Raw genomic sequence first — 16472 nt, 5'->3', positions numbered from 1 at the left:
GGCGGCACCTGGGGGCTTGTTCTTTATAGTGTGTCCGTTTTTTCCGGGGGCTGTGCAATCTGAAAAAAAAAACAGCCTCTCACAGGTGCTCAGCGCCCTCCAGTGGCTGAATGGCTGCATTGCTTCAGCACTGTTCTCTCTCACTCTCTCTCTCTCGGAGAGTATTAGGCTCCCCTCTAGTGGTCAAAAGTAGTTATTACAACTACATATTTTTTTCTATGGCCCTTCCTCTTACTCTGTTAATCAGTTTGTAGTTTTTTTTTCCCTCAGATCCCCTGCCTTCCTAATATGCCTTTAGGGCATTCTTATAGATTTCCGGCTTGTTGGCTAAGATCAAGTGTAGTATCTGTTCTTATCAGTTTTATATCTGATATGTCCCCATTCCGGGAACCATATATTGAATGGATTTTTTGCTTCCGTCTCCCTTGGCGGGTGACTGATAGGCCTATTTCTGCAGGTTCAGTTTGGCCTTTGCTCCTTGTATTGCGGCACTAGCCCTTGTGCGTTGTACCATCAGGCTCATATAAGCTGTGGATCTAGAGTCCGCACTAGGTGCTTCTAGCCCCTGTTCCAGAGTGCAGAGATGTGGAATTCCTATCGGCCGATGCCTGGGACATGTATTTCCGGGCGCCGAGCAGGTGAATTTTTCATAGATCTAGCCCTGTATCGGGCAAGCAGGGCCTGACCGACTCGGGCCCCCCCTCCCCCCCCCTTTTTTTTTTTTTTTTTTTTTAAATGTATTTATTTTTTAATATAATGCCGGCGCTCAGGTTGTATGGATTAGGCTCCTAACTCGAGCCCGCCCCATACTCGCCAGCCCCCGGCTGAATTCAGTAGTTGGGGCCGCCACTAATAGCTCGGTCGGCTATTAGCCCTTTAGATCACTGCTGTCAATGTTGACAGTGGTGTCTAAAGGGATCTTTTAACCATCCCTGGTGATCTAGTGGGGTGGATCACAGGGGGAGTTGATCTCCTGCGGAGGTAGCTGGAGGGCTTACCTCTGCATTCATGGCTGCCCCCCATAGATCTGCTTTTCATTGAGCCTGAAATATGTAAACATGATAAAAATAAACATATTTGGTATTGGCGCGTGCGTAATTGTCCGAACTATTAAAAAATAACATTTTATATCCTCTACGGTAAATGGTGTTAACGTAAAAAAATAAATAAATAGAAAAATCACAAAATTGCGTGCGTTTTATGTTTATAACATCATATCCCAGAAAAATGAAGTAAAAAAGTGTTCAAAAAGTCTGATCAGTACCAAATTGGTACCGATACAAACAGGATTTTACTGCCCAAAAAATGAGCCTTCATACAGCCAAGTATACGGAAAAATAAAAATGTGTTAGGGGTCAGGATTTTTTTTTTTTATTGGTGTAATCAGGCTGACCTAAAGTATCAAAAGAATATGTAAGTTTGACCATAAGGTGAATGACGAAAAAAAAAAAACAACAAATTATCATTTTTTTCAATTTCACCTCAAATTTTTTTGAAAGGTGTCATTGCAAAGTATACTTGGCCCCACAAAAAAACAAGCCTCAAATGGGTCTGTAGATGGAAAAATAAGAGTTATGGCTATTATAGGACGAGGAGCAAAAAACTAGTGTAGAAAGTGTAAAAACTAATAAAGACCTTTATTACATACTATTTTGGTTGAAATTATTTTATCTACCAGGACAAGTGGATTTTCATGAGGGACAAGTTGATTGTGTTCTGCTTTATTCCCCTGGACAAGTAGTTTTTTTTCATTTATTTCCACACCCCTGAGCGTGCCCTTTTTTTTTTCGGGTTTACCCCGCACCCGATTGGTCACTTTTGCTGAGGTATGCAGCTTTGCCGAAGGTTCAGACTTTGGAACAGTAACCTGCGTTGCTCACCAGGGGCTGCACAGTGACTCATTGGTTAACGCTGTTGCCTTGCAATGCTGGGGTCTAGGGTTTAGATCCCACCAAGGACAACATCTGCATGGATTTCCCGGCACCGGGCAGGTGAATTTTTCATTGTAGGTGGTCGTGGTCCTCTCCAATGTTCATGGAGGACGTGCTGTCTGCTACAGCTGCTATTCCGGTACTCCCGCTGTGAGTGCGAGTTGACCGATGTTCCATGGACCCTCTACACCATCCATAGTGGTTGGTTCTTCTGCCGCAGCTACTGTACTGGTACTCTCACTGTGAGTGAAAGTTGACCGCTGTACAAATGACCCTCTCCACCATCCATAGAGGTTGGTTCGTCTGCTGCAGCTGCTATTCCGGTACTCCACTGTGATTGAGAGTTGACCATTGTACCATGGATCCTCTACACCATCCTTTAGAGGTTGCGACATCTGCCGCATCCACGGTTGCAGTTCCGGTACCCTGCTATATATCAGAGTTGACTGTTGTCCTTAAACCTTCTGCAATGCCCATGGAGGATGTGAATCTGCCACATCCATGGCTGCAGTCCTGGTGCACCACGGCATGTGGGTGTTGTCAGGAGGGTGTCCCTCCATGTACCCAGGTTTCCCCAGCGTCCATAGGAGCATGCTTTCCACCACATCTGTGGCTGAATTCCGGACCCTGCTTCTGGTTGGAGAAAACCAAACTTTGTGTCCTTGCAGGTTCAATAAACCTATGGCAGCAGCATCCGCTTACATGGGTGATATCCCATGGCTTTGCGCTAGGAACGGCTTCTAGTACGAAGGATCCAGTGGGTGGCCTTTCGTATTAATAGGGCGCTCTCTGAAATGGGGGGGTGGGGCGGGACAGGACGGGAGTATCATTGGCCTTCCGGTGCCACTGGTTCACGTGTTACCTGCTGTAGTTTACACAGCACAGGCTCTGTGACGGGGACCCTGCTCTGGCCAGTACAGCCATTTCTTTTCCCCCCATTTGGGTGGAGTTGTTTGCAGTGTCCTTGCCATTGCTGAGGTACATTCATGTCAAGGTTTAGTTGTTCCAACTCTTGCCCATCCAGTGGGCTAGCCTACTTTATCCGGCTACTTTATCCGTCTCATTTTTCCTTCTATGGACAGGTGATTATTGGCCTTGCTATGTAGTACTATTGCCTCATATGGGATACTTCTCGTTGCTCATACCGTCTTGGCATGGTCCACCTTGTCGCATGTTATTTCCCGCTCTCTTGGCTATGCGGCATACTCTTGGTTATCTTCCACCCAGTTTTTCGCATGGTGGCCCTAGGATTGAGGATTTGAGTCTGGACCTTTCGGTGTGGGTGGTCGGCGGGTGCAGCTTGGTTGGTTGCCGGGTTCCGGTTTCCTCTGGGCCTCGTCCACTTTCTTGGGCAACTGGTTATGGCTCAGTCTCTAGCTTGACCTTCCCATCTCTGGAGGTTGTTTTTCCCACCCCAGGGACTGCTTTGGGATGTCCCATGGTCTCTGTGTCCCCCAATGAGGCCACCAAGAGATTTTTTTGTACTCACCATTGAATCTCTTTCTCGTAGCCTTCATTGGGGGACACAGCACTGTCCCATTTACGGTTACCTGGTTAGGTTGTTTTTTGCCTGTTACTCACTTTTGATGTCCTTCGGACATTTTCTCCTTTTGTGCTTTGGCTTCTCCTACTGCTTTGTGACACAACTGATTAGCTCAGTGCCTGTAGGCGGGTATATCCTGCTGGGAGGAGCCGACTTCTTTTTTTGCCTAGTGTCAGCCTCCTAGTGGACAGCAGCATAATAACCATGGTCTCTGTGTTCCCCAATGAAGGCTACGAGAGAGAGATTTTATGGTGAGTACAAAAAAAACACCTTTTTTATGCTGTGATTTGCTACACGTTAAAACATGTGTTTACATTTAATGGGGTTATCCCATGAAATGGGAAAAAGATAAAGCTCTGGAGTAATATATAGAGCTATTCTAATACTATTCATGCTAAAACAGCCTTTCTTCAGTGTCCTGTTTCCCTCTTTTTTAGCTTACAGTATTTCCTCATGTGCCTTCAGCTCTGGGTTTCCTCACTCTCTTGTGACTTTCCCTAGTTACCAGAGCTCAGTTTTCCTGTGTCCCTCCACTCACCTGCATGGAAAGTAGTCCCTCTCACACAGCTCAAGCGATCGAACTATTACATAATATGTTGCCTGCACTTTTTTTTTTTTTTTCCACGAGACTAAGGGATCTTCGACGGACTCCATTCATGTGAAAAACTGACATTCAACATCTAGGGTGTATATCAAATTAACCAGTGAATACAGTTATTTGAATTCTACAATTAGATTTTTCATTGCTGAGACAAACTAAGGTGTACATTTTGCTTACGTAGTTTGGTAAATTTGTTTTTTGCACAGCTTCAGTGTTAGAAAATCTGTTACAAAACTGTAAATGGTTCATATATATTTGCATTTTAGTGGTTTAATGTGTGTTCTTCTATTAATTAAATCTCTTGTATCTTACTATAGGAATAAAGTTGACGGAATCACTTGCTATGTCCCCAGCCGCTGCAGTGTCTGGGTTGATGTTTTCTAGTCCAATGTCCAAATATTTTGCTGTTGGAAAAATTTCTAAAGATCAGGTACAGTTTGATGAAGATGCCTATAAAGTGATCCCCCCGACATACGATGGCCCCGACATACGATCATTTCAACATACGTTTGTTGAAGGCGGCATCAACATAGGATGGTTCTATGTGTTGGGGCCATCGCAAAAACAGCTATCCAGCAGCACTGACTGCTTCAGCTGCCACTGGATAGCCGTTAAATGTGCGTCGCTGAATGATAATTGTCCCCGCCACACTGGCCCATCATTTTGCCGCTCCTCTGCTGCTGCTGCCCAGCGCCGTCGCTCTCTGAGCGACGGTGCAAGGAAGCGGCAGCAGAGGAGCGGCAAAATGACTGTCCGGAACGAAGGGAACATGCAAGTATGATCCATGGTACGAATCCCTCAACATACAATGGTTTCAACAACTGATGGTCCACCTGGAACCAATTACCATCGTATGTTGAGGGACCACTGTACAATGGTGTTTTTAATGATCCAGTCCTAAACTGTATCGCTATTTATAGCCAAGGTACCGCAGAGGACAAACTTCAGCATGTATTATTGTAAACACATAGGGGGACATGTATCAATGATTTTACCCCTGTTTTGTGTTTTTATTTTTCCGCAAAAGCCGTTTTTGTTTTTTTTTTGCATCTTTTTTTTTGCGCACATTCTGGTGGAGCATTTCCTCCAGACGTGTAGGTTTCGGTGTACCTTGGAGTGACATATTTAGTACGTACAAATTTATTAACTGCATACATTTTATTTATCCGCAAAAATCTTGCTCAATAACCATATTTTTAACACAAAGATAAGCCATCTTGGACTGCATGTAGCAAGATGCTCTAAATCATAGAGTTCATTTTTCAAAGAGCGGATTGAGGAGATTACTATATTTGTCCGCAATTTATGAAGCTCATTGCGCTTGATTGATAAAATTAGCGCTTCTGCGCATAATTTAGAATTCAGCAAAAGGGGTAAACTGCTTCTACCATAGACAAATAATGATACATGTCCCCCATAGAGCATGGCAGAGGTGTTGGGGGGTGCAGCACTGTAGAGAGGTTTTTGGATAAGAGTATGGGCAAACAAAGAAGTGACAGGTTGGAGGCATCGGAGTAGCAGTTAGATAGAAAAGTATCACCAAAAAAAAAAGAATACCTTGCTCAAAACATCAAGTCTACACAGAGGTCTATGAATGTACTCGCGACAATAAGCACAATCTGCAAACTGCCAAAATGATATGTATGCAATTTTAATCTGATACACTGCATACAAATATATGATGCTAATAATCTCAAACCATGGTATAAACACTGATTAGGATTGTGTGCAATATTGGGCTTGGTGTTTTGTTTACTATTAATCCTCACTGAGCACACTGCACGTCGTATACATATACCTTACGTCCATTTCATAGAATTGAATGCAATTATATTGTGCCACATGGGGCTATGTGCAATCTATACCACAGTGCGTGTACTATTAGCATTTATACCATAGTTTGTGATTATTAGCATCATATATTTGTGTACATAGATGCATTGAATCAGATTATAATGTATATATTTCATTTGGGCAGTGCTGATTGTCAGCGAGTACACTCATAGACTTCCATTGTCCCTCACCGACTTTATCTAGATCTTATATGTTTGATTTTTATTGGATTATTGAGGGGTCATTCTGATCTTTGTGATGCATTATGCATTGATGTCTACTTTGTGGTTTATTCATGTATAGATTAGTTCCTGCCATAGTAGTTTTTGTTAAACAATTCACCTCTACTAATTGTTTATAGAAAGGTATATCTGGCTGCTACATTCAGTATACAGTCATGGCCGTAAGTTGGCCGTATGTTGGCACCCCTGAAAAAAAGAAAAGGATTGCAGTAACACATGTTTTTCTATATACATGTTTATTCCTTTTGTGTGTATTGGAACTAAACCAAAAAAGGAGGAAAAAAAGCAAATTGGACATAATGTCACACCAAAAAAATGGGCTGGACAAAATTATTGGCACCCTTTCAAAATTGTGGAAAAAGATTGTTCCAAGCATGTGATGCACCTTTAAACTCACCTGGGGCAAGTAACAGGTGTGGGCAATATAAAAATCACACCTGAAAGCAGATAAAAAAGGAGAGAAGTTCCCTTGCATTGTGTGTCTGTGTGTGCCATACTAAGCATGAACAACAGAAAGAGGAGAAGAGAAATGTCTGAGGACTTGAGAGCCAAAATTGTGGAAAAATATCAAAAATTTCAAGGTTACAAGTACATCTCCAGATATCTAGATTTGTCCACATTATCAAGAAGTTTGCAACCCATGGCACTGTAGCTAATCTCCCTGGGCATGGATGGAAGAGAAAAATTTATGAAAAGTGTCAACGCAGGATAGTCCAGATGGTGGATAAGCAGCCCCAAACAAGTTCCAAAGATATTCAAGCTGTCCTGCAGGCTCAGGGAGCATCAGTGTCAGGCAAACTATCCATCAACTTTTAAATTAAATTAAACGCTATGGCAGGAGACGCCCCACTATTGATACAGACTACATTTTGCCAAAATTAACTTGAGTAAGCTAAAATCCATCTGGGGAAACGTCTTGTGGACAGATGAGACCAAGATAGAGTTTTTGGTAAAGTACATCATTCTACTGTTTACCGAAAACGGAATGAGGCCTACAAAGAAAAGAACACAGTACCTACAGTGAAATATGGTGGATAGAGATGAGCGAAGTTACAGTGATTCGATTCGTCATGAACTTCTTGGCTCAGCAGTTGCTGACTTTAGCCTGCATAAATGAGTTCAGCTTTCAGTTGCTCCGGTGGGCTGGAAAAGGTGGATACAGTCCTAGGAGACTCTCTCCTAGGACTGTATCCACCTTTGCCAGCCCCCCGGAGCACCTGCAAGCTGAACTAATTTATGCAGGCTAAAGTCAGCAACTGCTGAGCCAAGAAGTTCATGACGAATCGAATCACTGTAACTTCGCTCATCTCTAATGGTGGAGGTTCAATGATGTTTTGGGGTTGTTTTGCTGCCTCTGGCACTGGGTGCCTTGAATGTGTGCAAGGCATCATAAAATCTGAGGATTACCAACGGATTATGGGTCGCACTGTACAGCCCAGTGTCAGAAAGCTGGGTTTGCGTCCGAGATCTTGGGTCTTCCATCAGGACAGTGACCACAAACATCGCGCAACAAAGTGCCAGCCATAAGTCCAGATCTAAATCCCATTGAACACCTGTGGAGAGATCCTTAAATTACTGTTGGGAAAAGGCGCCTTCCAATAAGAGACCTGGAGGAGTTTGCAAAGGAAGAGTTGTCCAACATTCCGGCTGAGAGGTGTAAGAAGCTTATTGATGGTTATAGGAAGTGACTGATTTCAGTTATTTTTTTCCAAAGGGTGTGCAACCAAATATTAAGTTAAGGGTGGCAATAATTTTGTCCAGCTCATTTTTGGAGTTTGGTGTGACATTATGTCCAATTACCTTTTATCCCTCCCTTTTTTGGTTTAATTCCAATACACACAAAGGGAATAAATATGGGTATAGTAAAACCTGTGTTACTGCAATCCTTTTCTGTGAGAAATACTTCATTTCCTAGAACAATTTCAGGGGTGCCAACATTTACGACCATGACTGTGTATGGGATAGGGGGGCTAGAATAGAAGACCAGTTAGTAAAGAGTTACAGTAAGCAAGACAATGAATCAGAGCAATGATATGTACTGTGACTTTCTACAAGAAGAAAAGGGTAGATTCTGGGGATGATGTTGAGGTGCAGGTGACATAAGCATATAGGTCAGTGTTTCCCAACCAGGGTGCCTCCAGCTGTTGCAAAATTACAACTCCCAGCATACCCGGACAGCCGTTGGCTGTCCGGGCATGCTGGGAGTTGTAGTTTTGCAACAGCTGGAGGCACCCTGGTTGGGAAACACTGATATAGGTGATTGAATGTAGGGTGGGAAGGAGAGATCTGAGTGTAACATAATCCCAAGACAGCTGCCAAGGAGTTATGGTACAAGCACACACTGAAATGGAAACACCAGATCTAGGTAGTCTAGTAGATGGTACAAACTCAGAATATCAGTTTTTGAAACACTCGTTTCCAGGTAAAGAGAGGACATGAGGATAGAGATGGCAGACATGTGATCACTGGTGTTCTGTAGATGTGCCAGGGTGATTTCCCAGGAAGAGGTACATAACTGGTTGTCATGTCACCAGTGTGCAAATAGTTCTGAAAGCCAAATCTACTAATAGTTTGTTCAATAGAGGCTGTGGGTTTAGGAATAAACTCAGAACAGCAAGGGAAGAAAAGCTCTATAATATTGTACTGTACAGAAGCATGATAGGCAGCACAGAGTGCAGACGGTGTCATGGATGCAGTGGACTCATAAGCTGTATACATATGTCTGCTCGGGACTTGACCCACAAGTGCAGCAGACTTAAAGGGGTATTCTAGGAAAAAACTTTATATATATATATATATATATATATATATATATATAATCAACTGGCTCCAGAAAGTTAAACAGATTTGTAAATTACTTCTATTAAAAAAATCTTAATCCTTCCAGTAGTTATCAGCTCCTGAAGTTGAGTTGTTCTTTTCTGTCTGACAACAGTGCTCTTTGCTGACACCTCTGCTTGTCTGTGGAACTGTTCCAAGCATTAGAGCTATGGGGATTTGCTCCTACTCTGGACATTACCTGAGACAAACAGAGGTGTCAGCAGAGAGCACTGTTGTCAGACAGAAAAGAACAACTCAACTTCAGCAGCGGAGAACTACTGGAAGGATTTAAGATTTTTTTTAATTGAAGTGATTTACAAATCTGTTTAACTTTCTGGAGCCAGTTGATTCAAAAAATGTTTTCCAGTGGAGTACCCCTTTTAAAAGGTCATTTTAAACATCTCTCCATTTGGTAGCTTATGTGATTTTCAACCCTTGTGTAAATCGCTTCATTTGCCAAAAAGGATTCCCGGAATACCCCTTTAAAGAAAAGAATAGTGAAAATCTTGCTGTTTGATGGCACCTTACACAGTGAGATTCTTGTTAGATAACAAGTAGAAATACACTTTCTTGGTAATTAGATCTGATCAGTCTATTAGATCGAAAACATTTTAGGCTCGGTTCAGACTACGGAATTTCCGCCTGCAATTTCGCTTTAAAATTGCAGGCGGAAATTCCGCTTACTAAAATGCATAGTATAGTGAATGGGTTTCCGTTCACAAATTCACACTTCGGAATTTGTGAACGGAAAATCCGCTTGGAAATTTCCGCCGGAAGAAAGGCGTTGCTCTTTCTTCAGGCGGAAATCCGCGCGGAACACATTGCAATCTATTGGAGACTGCAGTGTCCGCGCGGTCCTAGCGCCAACTGATTCACTCAGCGCTGGCCGCACTCGGAATCTCCGGGCGGAAATTTTCTGCCCGAAGATTCCGTAGTCTAGCCTTATTGCTAGGTGTCTGTTTTGCCTTTTAACGCCAATAAAATGCCTATAGATAAGTTTAATAGGGGTAAGTAAGCCAATATATGATAGTTCCTAGGACATGGTCCTTTCAGATTACCATTCCTAGAACATGGTTGTTCACATTTCTTATCTATACTTTATTCGTTTCAGGTTGAAGATTATTCACACAGAAAACACTTGGCAGTGAAAGAGGTTGAAAAGTGGCTTGGTCCCATTCTCAGCTATGACCCTGAAGAGTAACAAGACTTTTTCCTTTACCTGGACTTTACCTAATGCTGCTAGTCAAACCAGTTTCTGAGTTGTACCAGAAACCTACAGATGGTTATTTTCTATTCAAACGTATTTTTCAGATCTTTGACACTTTTTTAAAAGCCACTTAATGGTTAACCCCAATATTGTGACACTAACCTGAGTACATCCTGGTACTACTGTATCTTAGTGTTGGTGCCTAAAATAGATAAAATCTATAGTTTGCTCAATTCAGCTCAGCCGAGATAGCAAAACTGTTAACTTCAGATTTAGAAGACAAAATGTAATGAATAGGGCGTCTGTGTGTGATTACAGTGAGGCAATAGCACCGGCCCCGGTGATTCTCATAGTGGATCAAATTGCTTAAAAGAATAGGGGGCAGTCATGGACATCCTGTGGATGACCATAAACAGACCATACATAAGATGCTGGACAAGTATCTGTGTTTTTTTTTTTTTTTTTTCCAGGAGAATTTTTTAAGCCAAAATAGGTGGATTCTGACAGCTTTTACCTGATATACCATATTTTTCGCCATATAGGACGCTCCGACATGAAAGACGCACCCAATTTTAAAGGAGGAAAATCTAGAATACAATGTAAAGTATAGGACAGTGATCTTCAACCAGAAGACCTCCAGATGTTGCAAAACTACAACTCCCAGCATGCCCGGACAGCCAACGGCTGTCCGGGCATGCTGGGAGTTGTAGTTTTGCAACATCTGGAGGTCCTCAGGTTGAAGACCACTGGTATAGGAGGTAATACTCACGTGTCCCCGCCGCTCCGGACCCATCACTGCTCATCACCACTGCCCTGGATGTCGCCCTCCATCGCTGTCGCCGCTTCCCCGTGGTGTCCCGTCGCTCCGGACCGTCTCTGCTGCCCGGTATCCTCGCTCTCTGTCGCCGCCATCATGTCGCTACGCACACCGCTCTTATTGGATGACGGGACGGCGTGTGCGTCAACGTGATGACGACAAAGGAGAGCACCGGCCATGCAGGGGATCCCGGCATGGAGCAGACACCGAGGAGGCAGGTAAGGTCCCTCCTGGTGCAGCTGGGTTAGTGTCACTTTCGTTTCAGACGCGGCGGTCAGCTTTCATTGCCGCATCTGAAGGGTTAATACAGGGCATCACCGCGATCGGTGACTTCCCGTATTAGCTGCGGGTCCCGGCCCTTGATGGCCGCAGGGACCGCCTCTATAGGACAGGGTTTTAATGTGTATTTGCCGTATAAGACGCACAGTTTTGGGGAAGAAAAGGGTGCATCTTATATGGCGAAAAATACGGTAAGCACTGTGGGGGAAGATGTTTATTAAAGCTGGCCATACACATAAAAGAGATTTTGGAAATTCTGCTTGTGCAATATTGAGTGTATGTGACGTCTCCTCTTCTTTTGATCTTCTGTCCAGCGGTGGATTCTTAAAGAAGGGTGCAAAGGAGGCACTTGGATTTTTATTTCTGCAAGAATCCCCAAGTGAATTGAAAAGTGAGAACAGATTGTGCGTGGACTAGGCCTGATACTGTTCATGCCCTTTACCTTCTTTTTAACGTATACTTTAAACATTACTTAACCATGTTTTTATGGTTTTGTAATGTATTGAATTATAGCTGCAATTATAGAATATTTCAGACAATATCTGATTTTTCTCCTCAGTAATGTTTTTTAATAAAAAGAAAAAATACCCAACCCAAAACAGTATTAAAGAAGCATTCCAGTATTTTTTGGGGGGCTTTTATATAGTGCAGGATAAGCTATTAGAGACTAATGTAGAGGTTCTTGTGTATGCCTTGTGCTTACCTGTTTTAGCTGATGTGGCAGACATGAGTTTTTAGCCACACTGACTCCAATTTAATCACTGAAATAGTGTTTGACTGCTTCCTACATTTCTCATGAATCCTCTGGCTTTGCAGAGAGAGGGGTGGAGTCTCTTTATTGTAACCAGTCGTCCTATTAGGCTGGGTCCACACTACGTTTTGTCCCATACGGGAGCGCATACGGCAGGAGGGAGCTAAAACCTCGCGCTCCCGTATGTGACCGTATGCGCTCCCGTATGCCATTCACTTCAATGAGCCGACCGGAGTGAAACGTTCGGTCCGGTCGGCTCATTTTTGCGCCGTATGCGCTTTTACAACCGGACCTAAAACCGTGGTTGTCCACAGTTTTAGGTCCGGTTGTAAAAGCGCATAAGGCGCAAAAATGAGCCGACCGGACCGGACGTTTCACTCCGGTCGGCTCATTGAAGTGAATGGCATACGGGAGCGCATACGGTCACATACGGGAGCGCGAGGTTTTAGCTCCCTCCTGCCGTATGCGCTCCCGTATGGGACAAAACGTAGTGTGGACCCAGCCTTACTTGGCTAGACTCCAGCAGCCTAAACTGCTGATATACCTATGTGGGTTGGTGTCAGTTCACGTTATGTGCAGTTTTGATGCATTTTATTTTTCAAATTGCGTTTTCAGAGAAATATTGCCATGAGAGAAAAGTGATTTGACCTGTATTCACAATTGAGTTGTTTTATGAATATTTGAACTCTTTAGACTATGTTCACAAGTTGCGTTTCTGTTGCGTTTTTGGGCATGTCTTTGTTGTGGTTTTCAGACTTGTGGTATGTCTTAAAATAACACTGTTTTCCTGCAAGTTCTGCAAAAGTACAGCAAAAACGCAGCCTCAGGGGAGGTATATATAAACTATATATCCTGATCCCATAGAGATAGCAGTAGTAGTATGTGGAAGGAGCTATGTGGGCAGGGGTCTGTCAGCTGCCAGAAGAGATCTGATGTCATCCTGTAGAGCTGACCCAAGACAGACCACTTTAAAAACTGATTTTCTGTTAGTTTGGCTGGTGATCACATGACCCAATTACATTATTAAAACACATGGATGCACCAGTGCTGGAATGAAACAGTTGGCTCAGTTGTAATAGTGGTGGTGAGTGTGCACGATATGGGCGAAAAAAACAAAAACCTAGAGTGCTTCTTTAATGTGGGAATTCAAATAAATTGTCAGATAAGGCAAATAGTTTAATGAACCTCAAATTTGGAAAATAGACACGATTTTGTGACTCTATTAAAAGTCACATTCATGCAACGACTTCGTGGAGTGGAGGGGGATTCAGCGGCGCTGACCAGGACAATCACATCAGGTAAGGTAGGAGAGATTTTTTGGATACAATGCAACGCGTTTCACCGCGCTTGTGCGGTTTCATCAGGCATAGCAAGACAGGCTGGGGAGGAGCATTATATACAGGGTAGAATTAACCCTTTCACAGGTTACTAGTATATTAAAACAAATTAACACTTTTTCTTAGAGCTGCTGATTCGGATAAACCGACGCTATCACTGGCAATGACTACTATAGGTAAGTACCAGAGACAAACAAATAAAAATATAAGTATAAACATACGAAATGATCTAAAACATAGGTTTTTTTTCTACAATCATGTGAAAAGACAAATTGGTTTCAACGGCAATGAACAAATGCATGTGTGCATATGCATCAAAGTAGATATGTGGGTGCACGGTGCATTTCCGCATGTGCAAGCAGCGATCAAACATAAAAAATAATTTCCTACTTCATAGTGTCTCGAGACACTTTTAAAGTGTTCATAAAAATGAGATTGATTCCCTTTTGTTTCATTATTCTTGAAAAAAAATCCCAGAAGATCATCCAAATCTATTCCAATGATTATTCAATCTGGAATCGTTTTGGATCCACAAACTCGCCACATTGTTCCCTCAGGGACTCAAGGAGGCGATTTAGAATGCACGCTAGGTGGCCCTTCAGTTTTACGGATTGTTCTTAGTTCCGTGATACACATGGGTTGTATAATTTTATTTATGCATATTTTATTGCATTGTGTATTATGTTTATTTTTCTCTGATGTATATATTTTTAAGATAAATGCATGTGGCTATATGCATCCCTTTTAGTGTGAGGACTTTTTCCTTTTATATAAAAAATTGTTTCTCTATATATACTTTGATGCATATACACACATCCATTTGTTCATTGCAGTTGAAATCGATACATCTTGTAGAATTTTTTTTTTGTTTTAGATACTTTCGTATGTATATACTTATATTTATTTGTTTGTCTCTGGTACTTACCTAGTAGTCTTTGCTAGTAATAGCATCGGTTTATCCGAATCAGCAGCTCTAAGAAAGAGTTAATTTGTTTTAATATACTAGTAACCTGTGAAAGGGTTAATTCTACCCTGTATATAATGCTCCTCCCCTGTCTTGCTATGCCTGATGAAACCGTGCAAGCGCAATGAAACGCATTGCATTTTATCCAATAAATCTTTCCTACCTTACCTGATGTGCTTGTCCTGGTCAGCGCCGCAGAATCCCCCTCCACCCCACAAAGTTGTTGCATGAATCTGATCATTTGGTCGGGGAAGGCTGCAGACCAGACCTACACCCTCACTCAAGTTGACCATTGTTGTGTGTGAGTCCACACAACCACCTTTGGTAAGAGTTCCTCACCTATCGTGCGAATTACCTGCCGGTGGTTTTACACTATGGAACGCTCTTCTGCTTTGTTTTAGTTCTATTAAGAGTGACATTAATTTACTGTATGGGAAAACTGTTGTTCACCTGGAAATTCTGTATGTGGAAAGGTGTTTACCAGAAGAAAAATTGGGATAATTATATATCAATTGTTTGTATAATGTAAGGGACCTGACAATAAAGAGTTAATTCCTATGAGATTGTAGTTTTGACTGGTTTTAGTGGCAAGATGTAATGGCAGGTCCTTCTCCTCAGTACACATGGAGTAATTGTTATTTCTGTATTTGGCGTAAATGTCATTTCTATTTTGTTTGGAAAATTAAATATTAGTGAGATGTGGCCACGTATAACTATTAAAGGGGTACTCCAGTGCTCCAGCGTGCTGAATTTTTGTTCAGAACGCTCAGAGCTGGAGGTCATGATTGTGACGTCACGGCTACGCCCTCCTGTCACGTCAAGCCACACCACCTCCATTCACACCACACACCCTTCATTCATGTCTATGGGAGGGGGCGTGTCGGCCGACATGAATAGAGGGGGCATGGCGTGGCCATGACCACTGTTGCTGGAACCCAGCGTTAGTATAGAATGCCGGGTGCTGCAGGAGATCTCGGGGTAGCCCCAGCGGCGGGACCCCTGTGATCAGACATCTTATCCCCTATCCATAAGATGGCTAGCAGCGAAGTATCCCTTTAAATATCACATATAAAGCACACAGTACGTCCTGTGAGGACCAATATTAGAGGGGTTATCAAGAATTTAAGTACTGATGACCTATCTTCAAGGTAGGCCATCAATCTTTGAAAAGGCTGGAGCCCTCACTCGAGTGCCATGGCCTTTTCAAATTTCAGATTGGTGGGGTTCTGGAAATTTGACCCCCATCAATCTAATATGGGTGGATAGCCACTTTTATGATTGTCATTTAAGATAACTTTCTCTGTCTCTGTGCATTCATATACTTATATTGGATTCTATGTGCATGCACCTTAATTTGAAGAGAGCTCAGGAGCTGCTTTCTTCATAGACAGTGCTTATGTGCCTGCAGGCTCTCATGTCACTAGGATATGAGAGTGAAGAATTTAGATTATTCATCAGATGGGCGGGCATTGCATGGTGTATAGAGGAGACAGGGGAGCTCGGCAAGCCGGCTTCCTGCCTCCATTGCGCACAGCAGTGCTGTAGCAATGCAAATATCAGGAGGCAGAACTTTTATTCCAATCTACCAATTTATGTAAGTGAACCCTTATTTTAATGCTGTTCACCTGTACTATAGTATATTGGGTTTAGTGCCGGTGAACAGGCTGTCCATTTCCCTTCAAGGGTATGGCTTTAATAAGAAACTTTAACTTATAGCATTGTGCCTCCAGCTGTTGGAAAACTATGACACCCAGCATGCATTGTAGTATGTGACTCCTTTAAACAGTCTTGCCAGCAAGCAAACAGACCCAAACAGGCAGGTTCACAGATCAATAGTTCTGAATTTATTGTAATAATTTACATACAAGAAGTTCCCCTTGCATCATGCGGTATAACAGAGACTTAATCGTCCTTCACCTCAGGTTATTTACATAACATAAACTTCTGTGCATCTAACCCAAAACTTGGCATCATCAGCCCCAAAGTCAGTTTTCTTTGGTGCAGTGTAGGGATGTCCCGATACTGGTATCGGTAACGGGACCGATACTGGACATTTGCACGAGTACTTATACTCATGCAAATGTCCGCCATACCTAATCTGATAAACACCGACGGGACCCCCGCATGAGGGTATCACAGAGGTGCCG

General features: G+C 42.8%; 1 protein-coding gene and 1 pseudogene across 1 annotated transcript in view; both read left to right on the top strand.

Annotated features, from left to right (window-relative positions):
* MTR (5-methyltetrahydrofolate-homocysteine methyltransferase) overlaps window positions 1–10818 on the top strand; it is a 110007-nt gene extending 99189 nt beyond the window's left edge. The window contains exons 32-33 of the mRNA XM_056567527.1: window positions 4393–4505; window positions 10082–10818. Of these exons, the coding sequence (XP_056423502.1) occupies window positions 4393–4505; window positions 10082–10171 (203 nt within the window). The 3' untranslated portion in view covers window positions 10172–10818. The remainder of the gene's footprint in view (window positions 1–4392; window positions 4506–10081) is intronic.
* Window positions 308–480, top strand: LOC130363309 (U2 spliceosomal RNA; annotated as a pseudogene).
* Window positions 10819–16472: the final 5654 nt, after the last annotated feature.

This window comes from Hyla sarda, chromosome 3 (assembly GCF_029499605.1).
Source record: "Hyla sarda isolate aHylSar1 chromosome 3, aHylSar1.hap1, whole genome shotgun sequence".
Classification (NCBI taxonomy): Eukaryota; Metazoa; Chordata; class Amphibia; order Anura; family Hylidae; genus Hyla; species Hyla sarda.
The sequence above is the reverse complement of the archived record's forward strand: the minus strand, read 5'-3'. Positions and strand labels throughout refer to the sequence as shown.